Source organism: Scyliorhinus torazame, chromosome 16 (genome assembly GCF_047496885.1).
Source record: "Scyliorhinus torazame isolate Kashiwa2021f chromosome 16, sScyTor2.1, whole genome shotgun sequence".
NCBI lineage: Eukaryota > Metazoa > Chordata > Chondrichthyes > Carcharhiniformes > Scyliorhinidae > Scyliorhinus > Scyliorhinus torazame.
Window position 1 is genome coordinate 1,780,399 of NC_092722.1, and position 20,433 is coordinate 1,800,831.

A 20,433-nucleotide genomic window follows, 5' to 3' on the forward strand; every position below is an offset into this window, starting at 1 on the left:
CTGAGTGAAAATATTTTGCCTCATCTTCATTTTAAATGGATGACATACTCATTTCTAAATGGTGACCCCCCGAGTTCGACATTCTCCCACAAGAGGAAACATCCTCTCCACATCCACCCTGTCAACATCCCTCAGGATCCTATGGCCTGGATTCTCCTCTCTGGAGCCTAAGTGCTCCTGCAGCAGAGAATTCCTCCTGGTCTCCGCTGACACTGGGAGCGGGACCAGTTATGTGGGTCTCTCCCCTTCTCCATGCTAATTTGCATTGGGGTGGGAGGGGGGCCTTCTGTTGGACTTTGGGGGCACCTCAGTTATGAACTCACCCCCTTGACCCTCGCCGAGACCCTAGCTGTTCAAGTGAAGGCAAGCATCCAGCAGAGGGCAGTAGAGCAGAGCTGCTGGTTGGCTGTTGCGGGGGAAATTTGCATACGTGCATTGTGGTCACCGTAACTTGAAGGTGGTTTGTGGAGGAGCTGTTGTCAAGTGACACTTAAACCCGAAACACTTCTTCAGTGCTTCCCTTCCTACCCGCTACTCTAACCAAAAAAACCAACCGCTGTAAGGATCCCAGCCGAGAGGAAGACTCGAGGGCAGGTAGAAGTAGAAAGAAGTTGAACCGTGATGTCACAGCCTGCATGTAAGTGATTGACTGATGACTGGTAAGTAGTTTTTCTTTTCCCTGAGGTGTTATCGTGCGGGGCGCAGTGGTTGCTGAGTGAGTGCTTGCTGAGAAGGGGAGTAAATTTTTAAAAACTTACTGGAGGGAGTTTCCAGCTGAATCCAGTCGGAGTGAGGACAGAGTGACTGCTGGGTAAGTAGTAAAGATTTAAATTGTTTGCGCGGGCCCATAACAGCTGATTGCTGTTTTCGTGTGGGGCACAGTGGTTGCTGGTTAAGTGTTTTATTTTTACCTGTATTTAAGTTGGGCAGTTTCTAAACCCTAGACACTACACTTGTATTGTCCCCCACCATTCCACCTTCTTTAACCTAAGGGGTAGAGTGAATAACAGGTAAGCTCTTTCTTTCTTTTTCTTTTCTTTTTTATCTAGTGGGGATGGCAGGGAAGGCAGTGCAATGTTCCTCCTGCAGAATGTTTGAGGTGAGGGACGCCGTCAGTGTCCCTGCTGATTTCATCTGTGGGAAGTGCACCCATCTCCAGCTCCTCAGAAACTGCGTTAGGGAACTGGAGCTGGAGCTGGATGAACTTCGGATCATTCGGGAGGCAGAGGTGGTCATAGATAGAAGCTTCAGGGATGTAGTTACTCCAAAGAATAAAGACAGATGGGTGACGGTGAGAGGGGCTGGGTGGAAGCAGTCAGTACAGGGATCCCCTGTGGTCGTTCCCCTTAGTAACAAGTATACCGCTTTGGATACTGTTGGGGTGGGGGGGGGGGGGGGGGGGACTTACCAGGGGTAAGCCATGAGGTACAGGTCTCTGGCACAGAGTCTGTCCCTGTTGCTCAGAAGGGAAAGGGGGAGAGGAGTAGAGCATTAGTCATTGGAGACTCCATAGTTAGGGGGATAGATAGGAGATTTATCTCGCGTTCGGTGGGTTGCCTCCCAGGTGCCAGGGTCCGTGATGTCTCGGATCATGTTTTTGGGATCCTTAAGGGGGAGGGGGAGCAACCCCAAGTCGTGGTCCACATAGGTACCAATGACATATGTAGGAAAAGGGATAGGGATGTAAGGCAGGAATTCAGGGAGCTAGGATGGAAACTTAGATCTAGGACAAATGATCTCTGGGTTGTTACCCGTGCCACGTACTAGCGAGACGAGGAATAGGGAGAGCGAGGCATTGAACACGAGGCTACAGGGATGGTGCAGGAGGGAGGGTTTCAGATTTCTGGATAATTGGGGCTCATTCTGGGGTCGGTGGGACCTCTACAAACGGGATGGTCCACACCTGGACCAGCGGGGTACCAATATCCCAGGGGGGAAATTTGCTAATGCTCTTCGGGAGGGTTTAAACTAGTTCAGCAGGGGAGTGGGAACCTGAATTGTAGCTCCAGTATACAGGAGGTTGAGAGTAGTGAGGTCATGAGTAAGGTTTCAAAGTTGCAGGAGTGTACCGGCAGGCTGGAAGGTGGTTTAAAGTGAGAGTCTTCTTCAATGCCAGGAGCATCCGGAATAAGGTGGGTGAACTTGCGGCATGGGTTGGTACCTGGGACTTCGATGTTGTGGCCATTTCGGAGACATGGATAGAGCAGGGACAGGAAGGGTTGTTGCAGGTGCCGTGGTTTAGATATTTCAGTAAGCTCAGGGAAGGTGGTAAAAGAGGGGGAGGGGTGGCATTGTAAGTCAAGGACAGTATTACGGTGGCAGAAAGGACGTTTGATGAGGACTCGTCTACTGAGGTAGTATGGGCTGAGGTTAGAAACAGGAAAGGAGAGGTCACCCTGTTAGGGGTTTTCTATAGGCCTCCGAAAAGTTCCAGAGATGTAGAGGAAAGGATTGCAAAGATGATTCTGGATAGGAGCGAAAGCAACAGGGTAGTTGTTATGGGGGACTTTAACTTTCCAAATATTGACTGGAAACAGTATAGTTCGAGTACTTCAGATGGGTCCGCTTTTGTCCAATGTGTGCAGGAGGGTTTCCTGACACAGTATGTAGATAGGCCAACGAGGGGCGAGGCCATATTGGATTTGGTACTGGGTAATGAACCAGGACAGGTGTTAGATTTGGAGGTAGGTGAGCACTTTGGTGATAGTGACCACAATTCGATTACGTTTACTTTAGTGATGGAAAGGGATAGGTATATACCGCAGGGCAAGAGTTACATCTGGGGGAAAGGCAATTATGATGCGATGAGGCAAGACTTAGGATGCATCGGATGGAGAGGAAAACTGCAGGGGATGGGCACAATGGAAATGTGGACTTGTTCAAGGAACAGCTACTGCGTGTCCTTGATAAGTATGTAACTGTCAGGCAGGGAGGAAGTGGTCGAGCGAGGGAACCATGGTTTACTAAAGCAGTCGAAACACTTGTCAAGAGGAAGAAGGAGGCTTATGTAAAGATGAGACATGAAGGTTCAGTTAGGGCGCTCGAGAGTTACAAGTTAGCTAGGAAGGACCTAAAGAGAGAGCTAAGAAGAGCCAGGAGGGGACATGAGAAGTCTTTGGCAGGTAGGCTCAAGGATAACCCTAAAGCTTTCTATAGATATGTCAGGAATAAAAGAATGACTAGGGTAAGAGTAGGGCCAGTCAAGGACAGTAGTGGGACGCTGTGCGTGGAGTCCGAGGAGATAGGAGAGGTGCTAAATGAATATTTTTCATCAGTATTCACACAGGAAAAAGACAATGTTGCTGAGGAGAATACTGAGATTCAGGCTACTAGACTAGAAGGGCTTGAGGTTCATAAGGAGGAGATGTTAGCAATTCTGGAAAGTGTGAAAATAGATAAGTCCTCTGGGCCGGATGGGATTTATCCTAGGATCCTCTGGGAAGCTAGGAAGAGATTGCTGAGCCTTTGGCTTTGATCTTTAAGTCATCTTTGTCTACAGGAATAATGCCAGAAGACTGGAGGATAGCAAATGTTGTCCTCTTGTTCAAGAAGGGGAATAGCGACAACCCAGGTAACTATAGACCAGTGAGCCTTACTTCTGTTGTGGGCAAAGTTTTGGAAAGGTATATAAGAGGTAGGATGTATAATCATCTGGAAAGGAATAATTTGATTAGAGATAGTCAACATGGTTTGTGAAGGGTAGGTCGTGCCTCACAAACCTTATTGAGTTCTTTGAGAAGGTGACCAAACAGGTGGATGAGGGTAAAGCAGTTGATGTGGTGTATATGGATTTCAGCAAAGCATTTGATAAGGTTCCCCACGGTAGGCTACTGCAGAAAATACGGAGGCATGGGATTCAGGGTGATTTAGCAGTTTGGATCAGAAATTGGCTAGCTGGAAGAAGATAAAGGGGGGAAGTTGATGGGAAATGTTCAGACTGGAGTCCAGTTACTAGTGGTGTACCACAAGGATCTGTTTTGGGGCCACTGCTGTTTGTAATTTTTATAAATGACCTGGAGGAGGGCGTAGAAGGATGGGTGAGTAAATGTGCAGATGACACTAAAGTCGGTGGAGTTGTGGACAGTGCGGACGGATGTTACTAGTTACAGAGGGACATAGATAAGCTGCAGCGCTGGGCTGAGAGGCGGCAAATGGAGTTTAATGCAGAAAAGTGTGAGGTGATTCATTTTGGAAGGAATAACAGGAAGACAGAGTACTGGGCTAATCGCAAGATTCTTGGTAGTGTGGATGAGCAGAGAGATCTTGGTGTCCATGTACATAGATCCCGGAAAGTTGCCACCCAGGTTGAGAGGGTTGTTAAGAAGGCATACGGTGTGTTAGCTTTTATTGGTAGAGGGATTGAGTTTCGGAGCCATGAGGTCATGTTGCAGCTGTACAAAACTCTGGTGCGGCCGCATTTGGAGTATTGCGTGCAATTCTGGCCGCCGCATTATTGGAAAGATGTGGAAGCATTGGAAAGGGTGCAGAGGAGATTTACCAGAATATTGCCTGGTATGGAGGGAAGATCTTATGAGGGAAGGCTGAGGGACTTGAGGATGTTTTCGTTGGAGAGAAGAAGGTTAAGAGGTGACTTAATTGAGGCATACAAGATGATCAGAGGATTAGATAGGGTGGACAGTGAGAGCCTTTTTCCTCAGATGGTGATGTCTAGCACGAGGGGACATAGCTTTAAATTGAGGGGAGATAGAAAGAGGACAGATGTCAGAGGTAGGTTCTTTACTCAGAGAGTAGTAAGGGCGTGGAATGCCCTGCCTGCGGCAGTAGTGGACTCGCCAACACTAAGGGCATTCAAATGGTCATTGGATAGACATATGGACGATAAGGGAATAGTGTAGATGGGCTTTAGAGTGGTTTCACAGGTCGGCGCAACATCGAGGGCCGAAGGGCCTGTACTGCGCTGTAATGTTCTATGTTCTATGAGGTTCACTGCGGCAGGGGCGAGCTTGGGAAAACATTCACCAAATCCCAGCCGGTGGATCTGCCGCTGTGGGGGTCGGTAAGTAATGGGGGTGGGGAGTGGGGGTGATGGGTCAGACTTTTAGCCCATTAATCAAATGGAAATGGCAAAGCCTGTGCAGCGTGTTGAGGCTGGCAGTGGGGGATTGGAGCAGATACCAAACCTGTTGTTCCCTCGATGCTCCATTCTCCCTCCAATCAGGAATCCCGGGACTGGCATTGGGCAATGGAGAACCCACACTTTATATTCCAATCGGGTAAACTGATCACAAACAAGCTGTTAAGACGACTGCTGCGAATCAATTAACGTTTAACATTTAGTCACCATAGAATACCTAATTAAATATGTACATAGGTGAGCCTACCTCACAGCCACCTGTGGAATTCACACATCTCATTGTTTAAGGATCGGCTGACACACAAAGACTATGGAGTTTCCAGACTACATGTCACCATGTTTCATATTGGATAAATGGGAACATTGAAACTCAATGGCCTCTGTCAACCTCGCTTTGTATTATGATTGCTTTGTCCATCCAAACTAGACTGGGTTAGTGGACACACGACCAAAACGGGTTTCAAGTACTGCACGCTTATTTACCCAAGACCCAAAAGATCTATCAGAACCATTACCTATCAGCCTGCCAGAAAACAAGACAAACTCGCTACAAATGGTCAGAGAGCGAAAGTACTTAACCTGCTCCAGTTTCCGATTCACTGAAAATCGATTGTTGTAAAAACCCATCTGGTTCACTAATGTCCTTCAGGGAAGGAAATCTGCCGTCCTTACCCGGTCTGGCCTACACGTGACTCCAGACCCACAGCAATGTGGGTGACTCTGAACTGGATGAGCGAGACACTCACTTCAAACGCCAGTGATGAAATCCCATGAAAGATTATTTTTTAAAGACTAGATTGATCCCTGAGTAAAACAACTAAAAACTTTATAAAATAGTTATAGGGAATCTTACAACCCCGCGCCAGCATTTAGATCAATTTCTTACAATGACTAGAATTAGGTTCCCTTCGATTTGACCATTAAACATGGTGTTCTTCAATTTTCCTTTTGTCATTGGATCCACAAACCAATGCTTTATGATTGGTTATTGCTCCACAGGCAGTACCTGTCCATTTGTCAATCTCCTATAGATTGTTGATCAATGTCAAACCAGAGACCAGCAGAGCATCGACCCCCCAACTCACAGACCGGGGTCAAAGAGCATCGACCCCCCGACTCACAGACCGGGGTCAAAGAGCATCGACCCCCTGACTCACAGACCGGGGTCAAAGAGCATCGACCCCCCGACTCACAGACCGGGGTCAAAGAGCATCGACCCCCCGACTCACAGACCGGGGTCAAAGAGCATCGACCCCCCGACTCACAGACCAGGGTCAAAGAGCATCGATCCCCCAACTCATAGACCGGGGTCAAAGAGCATTGACCCCCCCCCCCCAGCTCACAGACCGGGGTCAAAGAGCATCGGCCACCCGACTCACAGACCGGGGTCAAAGAGCAATGTCCCCCTGACACACAGACCAGGGTCAAAGAGCATTGACCCCCCCCCCCCCGACTCACAGACCAAGGTCAAAGAGCATCGACCCCCCGACTCACAGACCGGGGTCAAAGAACATCGACCCCCCGACTCACAGGCCAAGGTCAAAGAGCATCCACCTCCCGACTCACAAACCGGGGTCAAAGAGCATTGACCACCCGACTCACAGACCAAGGTCAAAGAGAATCCACCTCTTGACTCACAGACCGGGGTCAAAGAACATCGACCCCACGACTCACAGACCGGGGTCAAAGAGCATCGACCCCCGACTCACAGACCGGGGTCAAAGAGCATCGACTCCCCCCCCCCCCCCAACTCACAGACCGGGGTCAAAGAGCATCAACCCCCCGACTCACAGACCGGGGTCAAAGAGCATCGACCCCCCGACTAACAGACCGGGGTCAAAGAGCATCGAACCCCCGACTCACAGACCGGGGTCAAAGAGCATCGACCCCCCGACTCACAGACCGGGGTCAAAGAGGTCAGTTAACTGTGTACAGATTTGTTAGTGTACCTCCGAGCTGCTCATGTTGCATAAAGAATACCAAGTGATCCACTTATCCTTTCAACCATCAGGACCTTTGGAGATTGGTGGGGAGACAGAACACGGATATATTTCAATGGATTAAATGTCTGCTCCGTACTGTCTACAGAACTGTCCCTGAGCTGTAAGAATGATCACATCCCTTTTCCCTCAAGTGTAACATTCCCAATCCATACAAACATCGACTTACTTGCTGTGCATCACCTTCAGTGTATGGGAGCTTCGTGGATACATGGAACATTATCTCTTTGCTTCGGAATCTGCAGTAAGTTGACTCTGTCCCCGTTTGGCCATGTGCAACATCAAGGCCTCCTCTAAACCTGGGGAACAAAGGATTTGATTATTACAACGCACATTCATGAAGTTTCTTCAACATAGCAAACTTTTCCAATGCGTCATTCCCATGGCATTCACTTCTAACATTTTGTAACCTGTGTATCTGGAATTGGTTTGCATCTCTGCTAAAATGGCAGATAAAACAATGCATTTACCCCTCCCCTCACCCACTAAGTCTCACTCAGGTTAAGATTCCTATAATTAAAATTACAACTAAAAGGTTAAAATAACGGGCCAGCTGGTATAGGCTCTGGGTGGGATTCTCTGTTGCCAAGATCGGGGCTGTCGCCGGTTTGACGCCGGTCAACCATGCTCCGCCCCCTCGGAAATGGTGTCATTGCGACTCGTTGGGGCGTCACTGGCCGGCCCATCCTTGAGGCTCCGCCCCCAAAGGGCTGAGTTCCCGATGGCGCGGGACACATGAGCTCACACAAATCGCGAGCCTGGCGGGACGGCTGCGGACTGTGACCAGCGGCGTGACACTCGGCCGGGTTCCGTGCCGCTGGCCGGAGGGGCTTCTGCGAGGGCTGGGGGGACTGGTGGGGTGGTCAGGGGGTGGGCTGTGGGGTTGCGGATGGCAGGTTGGGTCCATGCACAGCCGGTGCCATGTTGTAGGTTTTCGGTGCGGGAGGTGGGAGTTCAAGTCGGCATCGATGCTAGCCCCTCACCAGTACCGGAATTGGTGAGGGATTCGCAACAATTTCTTTCCATGTCAACCTCCCTCGGATTCTCCGCAGAATCCAGCTCGGTCTTTTTCTAGCATTTTCTGTTTTTATTTCAGATTTACAGCATCCACAGTATTTTGCTTTTAGTTTAGTATAGACTCAATTTGTTTCCCTTCAGTTTAGAAGCTTTAGCAGTGATATATTTCAGGTGTATAAAGTGATTAAAGGTTTTGGTATGATTGATGGATTGATAGAGAAATAGAAACGGGGTGAGGCGAACAAAAAGTCCTGAACAGATAACACCTTAAAATTGTATCCAAATCATTCAGATGTTTTCAGGAACATCTTCGCACAAAGGACAGGGAAAATTTGGAAATCTATTCCAAAAAGTTGTTGAAGCTGGGGAAGGGGTAATTAGAAATTTCAGATCTGAGACTGATAAATGTTTGTTAGGCGAGAATATTAGGAGGTCCAGAACCAAGATGGATAAATGCAGATTGGCAATGACCTAGTTACAGAATAGCTCTGGGTGGTATTCCTATTTTCCACCTGGACCCACTCATGCTCAGGTAAAGTCAGGCGTCATCAGATAGACCCTGGCTCAGTGAGTCAGGAACCAAATCCTCTGGGTTACAAAATTAACTGAAATCATTCACTATTTCTAGAGTCTCCAATGTAGTCTATTTGTGTCCAGGTGTGCACACGCATACACACACATGCACACACACTTACATACACACACACACACACGCATACACACACTTACATACACACACACTTGCACACACATACACACACACACATGTACACACACTTGCACACACATACACACACATGCACACACACTTACATACACACACACACACGCGTACACACACTTACATACACACACACACACACACACTTGCACACACATACACACACACACATGTACACACACTTGCACACACATACACACACATGCACACACACTTACATACACACACACACACGCGTACACACACTTACATACACACACACACACACTTGCACACACATACACACATGTACACACACTTGCACACACATACACACACATGTACACACACTTACACATACACACACACACACACATACACACACACATGTACACATGCACGCACTTGGTCAGCATGGCATCAAAAAAGCACTCACCCTTTGAAATCCTGCAGCTCAACTTTCTCTCCCAACAGCTCCAGAAACTCGACAAAGGCAGGGCCTTCCTCATTGTTGGTAAATAGTTCTTCCTCGGACGTCTGTTGGACAAGCAAAAGCAATATTGGTTTTTGCTGCTTTCACATGCTTGGCTGCTGGCATTTAATATTCATTGAACCTACCCAAATATTCTAATCTTGGACCTGTGGTTCCCACATTTGTAAAACAATTATAGAATCACCGTTGCATATTTTCTGGTCATCCGTTTATCAATTGTTGCACCTGTACTTCTTGGGCTGAGAGACGTCCAGTCACGGCATAGAAGATAAGAGCAGGGTGATCCCTCTCAGTCTCCTCCGGACGTCCCCAGCATCACAGATATCTGTCTTCAGCCAATTCGATTCACCCAACATGATACCTTGGTTGAAGGCACTGGATATTACAAAGGCTCTGGGCCCTGACAATATCCCGGCAACAGTACTGAAGACTTGTGCTCCAGAACTTGTTATTCCCCCTCGCCAAGCTGTTCCAGAACAGCTACAACACTGGCATCTACCCGGCAATGTGGAAAATTTCCCCAGAATGACCTGTACACAAAAAGCGGGGCAAATCCAGCCCGGCCGATTACCGCCCTATCATAGAAACTATGGGGATGTTCGCTGATGATTTCACAATGTTCAGTACCATTCGCGACTCCTCAGACACGGAAGCAGACATGTTCAAATGCAGCAAGACCTGGACAATATCCAGGCTTGGGCTGACAAGTGGCAAGTATCATCTGTGTCACACAAGTTCCCAGACAATGACCATCTCCTTCAAGAGAGAATCAAACTATTGCCCCTTAACATTTAACATCATTACCATCACTGAATCCCCCACTGTTAACATCCTTGGGGCTAGAATTGACCAGACACTGAACTGGACTCGCCACATCAATATTGTGGCTACAAGAGCAGATCAGAGGCTAGGAATCCTACTGCGAGTAACTTACCTTCTGACTCCCCAAAACCTGTCCACCATCTACAAGGCACAAGTCAGGAGTGTAATGGAATACTCTCCACTTGCCTGGATGAGCGCAGCTCCAACAACACTCAAGAAGCTCATCACCATCCAGGACAAAGCAGCCCCGCTTGATTGCTCCCCCTTCCACAAACATTCACTCCCTCCACTACCAACAAACAGTGGAGCCGTGTGTGCCATCTACAAGATGCACTGCAGTGACTCACCAAGGCACCTTAGACTGCACCTTCCAAACCCACAACCACTACCATCTAGAAGGACAAGGGCAGCAGATACCTGGGAACACTGCCACCTGGAAGTTCCCCTCCAAGTAACTAACTGTCCTGGAACCTGTCCTGCCTCCCTAACAGCACTGTGGGTGTCCCTACACCGCATGGTTCAAGAAGGCAGCTCACCACCACCTTCTCAAGGGCAATTTGGGATGGGTAACAAATGCTGGCCTAACCAGTGACACCCACATCACACGTAAATGAATTAAAAAAAGGTTATGATGGAGCTGTATAAAATGCCCGTCAGGTCACAGTGTACACAGTGTACACAGTGCGGTTCTGGTTGCCATACCAGGGGAAGGGTGTGATTGCACTCGGAAGAGTACAGAGAGGCACCAAGATGCTGCCTGGGGCTGGAGCATTTCAGCTATGAGAGGCTGGTTAGGCTGGGATTGTTTTCCTTAGAGCAGAGAAGGCTGAGGGGGGACCAGATTGAGGTGTATAAAATTATTAGGGGCATAGATAGGGTGGATGGGAAGAAACCTTTCTACTTAGTAGAGGGGTCAATAACCAGACTTAAGGTAAGGGGCAGGAGATTTAAGAGGGGACTTGAGGAAATACCTTTTCACCCAGAGGTTGGTGGGAATCTGGAACTCGCTGCCTGATAGGGTGCTGGAGGTGGGAACCCTCACAACACTTAAGAAACATTGAGATGAGCATTTCAAATGTCAGAGCAGACAGGGTTACGCACCAGGTGCTGGAAAATGGGATTAGAACAGAGAGGTATTTGATAGACTGCGCAGGCCCGATGGGCTGAAAGGCCTCGTACTGTGCTGTATGCCACTATGACTATGACAGATGGATTAGATTTAGATATTGCTGATTCGGATAAGCAGAGGGGGGAGCTCCACTGGAGATGTGTAAATTCTGAATTTAACAACCACCAGGAATTTGTTCTCTCATCAACATGGGAAGTATAAAATAATAATAATAATAATCGCTTATTTATTAGGTTTCAATGAAGTTACTGTGAAAAGCCCCTAGTCGCCACATTCCGGCGCCCGTTCGGGGAGGCCGGTACGGGAATTGAACCCGCGCTGCTGGCCTTGTTCTGGATTACAAACCAGCTGTTTAGCCCACTGTGCTAAACCAGCCCTGCTAACAGTGACCTAGCTTACTTAATGATCTTTTTATAACTTTAATATATTTTAAATGTAATATTTCAACATACAAAACTTTTGGAATTTTTGCTTTTGTAACTTTGTAACATTGTACTTCAATGGGTGCGTGGGACTTTCCTGTGATTTGTCTAATTTCAATGCACTCAGACTGGTGATTTCATTATTTGGATTCAATAATCCTTGCAGCAGCAACAACAACTTGCATTTATATAGCACCTTTAACAGGGCAAAATATTCCAAGGCGTCTCAGAGAACCATAGGATTTACCGTGCAGAATGAGGCTAATGGTGCAGCAACTAGAATTGGGGATGTTCAAGAGGTCAGAATCAAAGGTGCACAGAGGGTTGCGGGGATGGAGGAGATTACAGACTGCACGGTAGAAATCGTAAAATAAGGGCACAGCCGAACAATAAACTATTTCTAAGACACAGTCCACACCATGAAATCAGCGATTGCCAATAACAAACTGACATTACAACAGGACAGAATCACGTCTGAGTTTCTCAAAGGACTGTAGAAATGCAAGTCCCTTGTTATATTTACTTCCTACAAAATACAATCAAGGTTGTCGGTTAATAATGAAATGAATCAGAATTATTACATGTTTCCTATTAAGGAAATGTTGAATACACTTTGTTAAATCACAAATAAAATAGACTACCCTCTCTTCTTTAAAATAGGTTTGTCATTGTACCTACAATTGGCTGCTCAATAACTGGCATTGTACAGGAAGTCACACTGATTAATAATACCCAATGAACGATTCTATTTTGCGGATTTCAATTATATTATAATTAAACTCTCAAGTGTACACTTTCATTGATGAGTGCGTCTCTGTTGAAACAAATGAAATACTCTTTAAACCCAATTGAATTGACGAGAGCTTCACTGCCAGCTAGGAAGGTTAGCGAAGAGTAGCTGGGCAGGGAGAAAAGTGCATTCAAGTGGCACAAAATCAATTATTTTGATGCTTACATTGAATATCTTTTTGCTGCTTAGATTTCAAAGGCTTCTTTGAACGGCTGATGTACCATTTATAATACATTGGAGCTGTGCAAAAATCGAATTGAAAAAGGAAATATGCAACACGACTGGATCACTTTGTTCACCTACTTTTAAAAATGTACTGAGGACCGTCACTTCCAACAAATACTTGTTTATGCAAAAGACCAGATTGTTACAGTTTAAACAATCACCCCTCCCACTTTAGTTAACCATAATTGGAGTTCTGGGGTTCTGAACTGGTTATAATTGGGCCGTTTGAGTCCATTTTTAAACACTCCTGTTGTGGATTTAAATGATGCTGTGTTCACTCATCTACTTGGTTAGACTGACAGAGTCCTGCTCTGGTGATAGTTTCCTCAATGCATTGGCCATGGTAGAAACTTCTTATTTTCGGGATTCAGTGGGCAGATGATCAATAAAATGCCAGTTGCCCTTCTTGAAACGAGCACCCTCCCCAGGCCCACTCCCCCGCAATCCCACCCAACCTTTGGTCACTATGAGGGAATTTAGCATGGCCAATCCACGCAACCTACACATCTCTGGACTGTGGGAGGAAACCGGAGCACCCGGAGGAAACCCACGCAGACACAGGGAGAACGTGCAGACTCCACACAGACAGTGACCCGAGGTCGGAATCGAACCCGGATCCCTGGCACTGAGAGAGCAGTTCTAACCACTGTGCCACTGTTCCACCAATGTTCCAGGGAAGGACAGAGAAAATACTTCACAGACACTCTGAAACTCTCCTTTAAGTGTGGCAGAATTGGCATTGATGACCGGGAGGAGTTTGCTGCCGAACATTCAACATGGTGACAAATTGCCCATCAAGCTGCATCATGCATCAAATCCCAATGCCTAAATGATGAGCAGAACGGCGGTGAATAGGAAAGAAAAGGAAGAAATTCCTGCACACCAGATCCCAGATGTCCTGCTCCATGGACCCGGCACCTGCAGGTCAAGAATCAGCTCGTTCAGTCCTGCGAAGACCCATGACCGAGACTCCGGAATCCCGAGTAAATCTCATCCTCAACACGAGGGGGAGCAGAAAACAAAGTAGACAGTAAAAAGCTCAACGGTAAGGTTAATTAAAGAAAGCAAAGGTTTCCTTCATGATGCAGTGACAGACTGCCAGAACATCCTGATCGTAGTGGGCCCATTTCCCAGAGGAAGAATCAGCTGAATAATCACCTGGGGATTCCGAGCATTGCAACCATCAAATGGTCACTCTCACAGATGAAGAAACCACTAATAAGAGATCTCCCTTTTAAGACTGAGATGAGGAGAATTTCTTTCTTTCAACGGGTGGTTAGTTTGTGGAATTCTCTTCCCCAGAGAGCAGTGGAGGCTGGGTCATTGAATTTATTCAAGGCCGGGTTAGACCGATCTTTCATAGACAAGAGAGTCGAGGGTTATGGGGGACAGACAGCAAAGTGGAGGGGAGACACCACCAGCTCAGCTCTGATCTTACTGAACGGCAGAGCCAGCTCAAAGGGGCGAATGGTCGTCACCTGTTCCCAAGTCCTAGATTCCTCTGTATGGCTGGTGGAGGGGGAATGGATCTTTGTGCAAGGTAAGAGAGGGGCCGCAGAGTTTGGGATGACATTAAGCTCATGGAAGGTAAAATGGGGAGACCGGCCAGGAGTATGTTGGAACAGGCAGGTCTAGATGTGACAACCTGAACGGAAGATCTAGTTGTTCAGTAAGAATAAGTAACTTGCATTTATATAGCGCCTTCCACTACCTCAGTGTGTCCCAGCACTTCCCTGCCAGTGAAACATTTTCTGAATTTTCAAATTGCTGCAATGTTGGAAACTTGTTCATAGCAAGTTCCCACAAACAATAATAAATGGACAACTAAAACTCACATCCCATTAACAGTACGGGGACCTGGCTGACACCTGTCTATGGTGGCAACAACTCACCTGACCAAACTTCTGATAAATAACCCCAAACTTGAAATGATTGCTGATCACATGCTCGTCAAATGTCACAATTAGCCGCGAGGCCTGAAAGAGACAGAAAAAGCATAACAAAGTCTCTCCAAAGCAAAGCACTCATTTACATCAGCAACACTCCCTCAAGCATTTTGTATTTAACATTCACAGCAAGAGCAAATAACAGCGACAGAAATGAGATGATGAAAGGTAGATCAGAGGAATGAAAGGAATTGGAAACTGTAGCTGACACCTACCTTAGGATATAAAACTGGGTAGAAACGATCCACATTTACTTCTTCACAAACCAGCTACAAATAGAGGGACAAAAGATTATTTCACGCATTTCGTTCAGTGATCAGCAACAGCAGGAATCCTCCTGCAGTGAGAATTATTAAACTATGTGCCAGGTCTCCCAAATAGTCCGAGATCTGGAGTTTGTTTTCTCCTTTTCACACTGCAACGGGAGATGTTGGAATCTCTGCTCCCTCTCAGGCAGCTTTGATTTCCTGTGGCCCCAACTCAGGTTCAACAAACATCCTTTAGTCCCTCGCCACTTGGGAAGCCCTCCTAGACCAATGAGGAAGAAGGAATTTGACAAATGTTCAAAGAGGAAAATTAATGAGAATAAAATACGACAAGGTAAACACGAGGAGGCTGGCTCCAGAGGCCATTCCCCAGCTCGGCTGCACCTGGAGGGTGGTACAGCCTGAGGGGGGCAAGGTCAGACACACATTCAGTTTGCCTGGTTGCATTTCCTGCAGGGGTGAGATAGGGAGAGGTGGGGAGTGGTTGGAAAGTGAAAGGAGGGCAGAGAGAGAAAGGGGCTAGCTACTACAAGAGTGAAACGAGAGATAATACAGACCCAAGTCAGTGATGATATTTAACAGATGGGAGTTGCTATTCGTTAGGCGACTTCAATCTCAAGCCATTTCATTCTTTGGATAAGTATTTGAAATGCATTCATGAGATTTGATAGAAATGACTTGTAACACTGCAAAAGGTTGGTTTCTTTTATAATAAAAACAGAGAGTGTGGAAAAAAACTCTGCGGCAGCGATGGGTGTAATGCTGTTGTAAAAAGGGGGAGGATTGGGTGGAAGAAAAAGGGAAGGTCAGGGGTAGGTAAAAGGGTGGGAGAGATTAAATGACAAAGATGTCATGGAAGAGGAGGCAATGGGAGTGGTAATGGTTAGGAACATAGAAATTAGGAGCAGAAGTGGGGAATTCAGCCCTTTAAGCCTGTTCCGCCATTCAATCAGATCCTGGCTAATCTCTTCCTGCTCTCAAATCCACCTCCTTACCTGTTCCCTCCTACTCTTTTTATAAAATCAGAAATATATTTATCTCCTTATTGAAACTATTTAAAGGCTCAGATTCCACTGCACTGTGGGGCAGCAAGTTCCACTAATTCACCCCCTCTGCGAGAAGTAGTTCCTCCTCATCTCAGTTCCAAATCTACCGCCTCTCAACCTACATCCGTGACCTCTCATTCTGGTTGCAATAAAGAAACAAATCATAGGTCCAGAATAGGTGTCAATAGCAGAATAAACGGCAGCTGTCTAAAAGCAAAAACAAGATGCACTTAGCAAAACAAAATCAAAAATGGAGGCCAAAGTTCATGGTCTGAGGTTATTGAAGTCAACGTTGACTCCTGAAGACCCACTCTAACCTGTTTCTCTCTGAACTTGCTGCGCTCTGTTCTCTCACTCGCATTCTGACAAGGGGGGGGGGTGACACGGGAGTGTTTTTGTTCTCTGGCTTAGTGACCTCGATCCCACAGAGGCTGAGTGCCAACTCTCAGGCACTTCCTCCTACCTCCCCCTGCATCATGACCCCACCACCAAACATCAAGTTATTGTTTCTAGGACTGTCACTGATCTCATCTGCTGTGAACCTCTTCCCTCCACAGCCTCCAACTTTATAGTCTCCCAATGACGGACACCCTGCTTTCACCTCCTTCCAAAATACACAACTAGGACTGCCCTGGTAGACCCATCCTTTCTGCATGTTCCTGCCCCACTGAACTCATTTCTTCCCATCTTGACTCTATTCTCTTTCCCCTGGTCCAGTCCCATCCTCTGATACCCCACATCACATTAAGAATTTCCAGTTTCCTGACCTTAAGAGGTCCAGTCCCTCTAAAGCTCCAACCCTCCCCCAGGGTAGTCTGAGGGATTTTCTCTCTCTCTCTTTCAACATTACTGAAAATCCTATTCTGTCTTCAGAAAACCAAGGGGAAGAACTTAAAAGTGGGAATTTCTAAAACTTTACAGGCTCGTCTAATAATAGTTCAAATGTATTTCTTAAGATTCCGCTATTTGTTTTTTGAAGAATGGGGTAAGATGACAATTGAACTAATTAAGTAACTGCCATCAGCAATAAAAGTTTCTGCTCTTCAGATTCAGCTTTGGACTGTTTGCTACACAATTCCTGTGGGTTTACTTCAGCAGGAGAAAAGCTGGAATGACAACATTTCTTCTGGCACCCAGTCGAAGGCTGAATCAATTTCAAGTATACTATATATTTGGCTGAGAGCAAAAACATTTTCTAACAAAGCAAAATATGGAGCACAACCAATCATCCAAGATTAACACAAAATGTAACAGCGGTTTGTCGTTCCCTTACGGAATATTGTGAGAAAGCTCAGTACATATAAAGGCAAGCTTCAGAAAAACAGGTAGAGACAAGTCCCCTTTGATCTCTTTAATCTAGAATTGGAACTGGTATTAATACCACACACCTCTGGGAAGAGTTATTTTCATTTGTGGGGTGTGGGCGTCGCTGGTCAGGCCAGCGTTTATTACCCATCCCGAATTGTCCTTCAGAAGGTGGTGGTGGGCTGCCTTCTCAAACCACTGCAGTCCATGTGGTGTAGGTACACCCACAGTGCTGTTAGGGAGGGATTCCAGGATGTTGCTCCAGCGACAGTGAAGGAACGTCGATATATTTCGAAGTCAGGGTGGTGAGTGACTTGGAGGGGAACCTCCAGGTGGTGGGGTTCCCAGTATCTGCTGCTCTTGTCCTTTTAGATGGTAGTGGACATGGATTTGGAAGGTGCTGTTTCAGAAACCTTGATGAGTTCATACAGTACATCTTGTAAATACACATTGCAGCTACTGTGTGTCAGTGGTGGTGGGAGTTACGTTGGTGGATGGAGTGTCAATTATGCAGGCTGCTTTGTCCTGGATGGTGTTGAGCTTCTTGAGTGTTGTTGGAGCTGTGCTCATCCAGGCAAGTGGAGAGTGTTCCATCACACTCCTGACTTGTGCCTTGCAGATGGTGGACTGGCTTTGGGGAGTCGGGAGGGGAGTTACTTGCTGCAGGATTCCTAGCCTCTGATCTGCTTTTGTAGCCATAGTATTTACATGGTTCGTCCAGTTCAGTTTCTGATCAATGGTAACCCCCGGACATCGATCGTGGGAGATTCAGCGATGGTAATTCCACGGAATGTCAAAGGACAATAGTTAGATTCTCTTTTGTTGAAGATGGTCATTGCCTGGCACTTGTGTGGTGTGAATGTTATTGACCATTGGTCATCCCAAGCCTGTTTGTGATCCAGAGTTTGCTGGATATGGACACAGATTGCTTTATTATTTGACGAGACATGAATGGTGCTGAACATGGTGCAATCATCAATGAACATCTCCACTTCTGAGCTTACGATGGAAGGAGTGCCACTGATGAAGCAGCTGAAGGGGGTTGTACCGAGGACCCAGGGAAACTCCCTCCTGACTGTATACCACCGTGCCACCACCTCTGCTGGCTCTGTCTTGCTAGTGGGACAGGACATATCCAGGGATGATGATGATGATGCCTGGGTCATCATCAGTAAAGTATGATTCCATGTGGAAGTTGTTGCTTGACTAGTCTGTAAGAAAGCTCTCCCAGCTGGTTTCCAGGTTGACAGGGCTGGGTTTGCTAGTGCCGTTTCTGGTGCCTAGGCTGATGCTGCGTGGTCCGCACGGTTTCCTTCCTTTCAAACCTTTTTGTGGTTTGATACAATTGAGAGGCTTGCTGGACAATTTCAGAGCACAGTGAAGAGCCAATCACACTGCTGGAGTCGTATGTAAGCCAGGCCAGGTAAAGGCGGCAAATAGTCACCCAGATGGGTTTTTACGTCAATTAACAATGGTTTCATTGTCATCTTTTCATTCCAGATATTCATTAAATTTCACCATCTGTCACGGTGCGATTTGAACCCAGGTCCCCACAGCATTACGGTGTTACTCTGGATTGCGAGGATAATGACAATAGCCCCCTCGCCCGGCCCCATTTGGAAGGATGGATTCTATTGTGTTAAAAACTGAAAACCTTTGCTTGTACCCATCGATCTCTCTCTAATTTTTTTCTCCTTTATAAACTGACAGTGTAAAAACCGGGGAAAGTAGGGAGATCAAAGCAATCAATGTTTGTCCACCATTTACAGGGAACCAGCCGGGGGTGTGTTGGAAAACTCTCAACCTGCCTGGACGAGTGCAGCAACTCTCAATTTCTGCATCGTACCAACTTGGCCCTGGTGACTTTTTCATAGAATTTACAGTGCACAAGGAGACCATTCGGCCCATCGAGTCTGCACCAGCTCTTGGAAAGAGCACTGATGCGCAATCAATTAATCTCAAGACAAGGTGAGTCATAACTGAAGGCTTTAATCTGCTAGAACTCTTCCCCAGCAGCTTCGATACAGAAAGTGAAGGCTGCTGGGACGGCATTGGTTCTTATACTCCGCCTCTCAGGGCGGAGCTATGTAATCAGCCAATGGTAGACTCCTGGGTCTAACCAATGGTCATCCACCTCTCAGGTACCGCAATACCTGGTATTACCACTAGCACACTATCCAAACCCACACCCCCACCCTATCCCCATAAACCAGTAACCCCACCCAACACTAAAGGCAATCTTGGACACTAAGGACAATTTATCATGGCCAATCCACCTAACCTGCACATCTTTGGACTGAGGGAGGAAACCGGAGCACCCGGAGGGAACCCACGCAGACACGGGGAGAACGTACCGACTTCGCACAGACAGTGACCCAAGCCGGAATCGAACCTGGGACCCTGGAGCTGTGAAGCAATTGTGCTAACCACTATGCTGCCGTGCACGACCACGGCTCTGAGGTTTACCAGTTCCTAGCCGGCAGCCATTTTGGGGACAGCAAACTGACATCGTTTATTATCGACAGTGTTTACTCCATCAAAACATTTACCCAGGAGAAACATGATTATGTCTAAAGAAAGACAAAAGAGTATTTACACACCTTTGCCATTTGAACCACATTAGGGAATTCAGTCAGACAAGATATGGGAATCACATCCTGATAGGTTTTGTATTTGGTTCTATGGAGAAAATATTAAAATTAATAAAAATACACACAGGATGATTAATATCATTCTCTTTATGTTTCCAAACAAAGCAGAACTATTTTGCCAAACACTTTTTAATTAAGGCTTCAGGCAAAAAAAATGAATGTGCTCATTATAAAATGATTTAATACATTTTCTAAAACCAATAATTGGCTTGAAATCAGTTCAACTGTTATATATATGAAGAATAAGGCAACAGCCATTGTAAAAGGTTGGGACAGCAGTGTGTGGCTATTTTATTGCGGTAACGAGTGCCAATGATGAGTAAAGCCAACGACACTGATTATCAATCACTCAACTCCTCAGATTCATGGCTGAATTGGAGCCAACACTATTTTCCCACTTTACACAGTAAGGGAAATAGCTAGAAACTTTCCAAACAACAGGAATTCTAACTATGAAGACACTTCACTGTATAGAACAACATTAGAATTCGGGCAGAAAGAGACCGCAGCATTTCGGGTTAGAGTG

General features: G+C 46.5%; 1 protein-coding gene across 20 annotated transcripts in view; it reads right to left on the reverse strand.

Moving 5' to 3' along the window:
* Positions 1–20,433, reverse strand: part of rap1gapa (RAP1 GTPase activating protein a) — an 809,199-nt gene that overhangs the window by 92,598 nt on the left and 696,168 nt on the right. For all 20 annotated transcript variants that reach the window (XM_072477772.1, XM_072477763.1, XM_072477771.1 and 17 more), the window contains 5 exons: positions 19,857–19,935; positions 14,855–14,908; positions 14,586–14,669; positions 9,249–9,349; positions 7,265–7,394 (listed from right to left, as the gene is read on the reverse strand). In XM_072477772.1, coding sequence (XP_072333873.1) covers positions 7,265–7,394; positions 9,249–9,349; positions 14,586–14,669; positions 14,855–14,908; positions 19,857–19,935 — 448 coding nt within the window. The remainder of the gene's footprint in view (positions 1–7,264; positions 7,395–9,248; positions 9,350–14,585; positions 14,670–14,854; positions 14,909–19,856; positions 19,936–20,433) is intronic.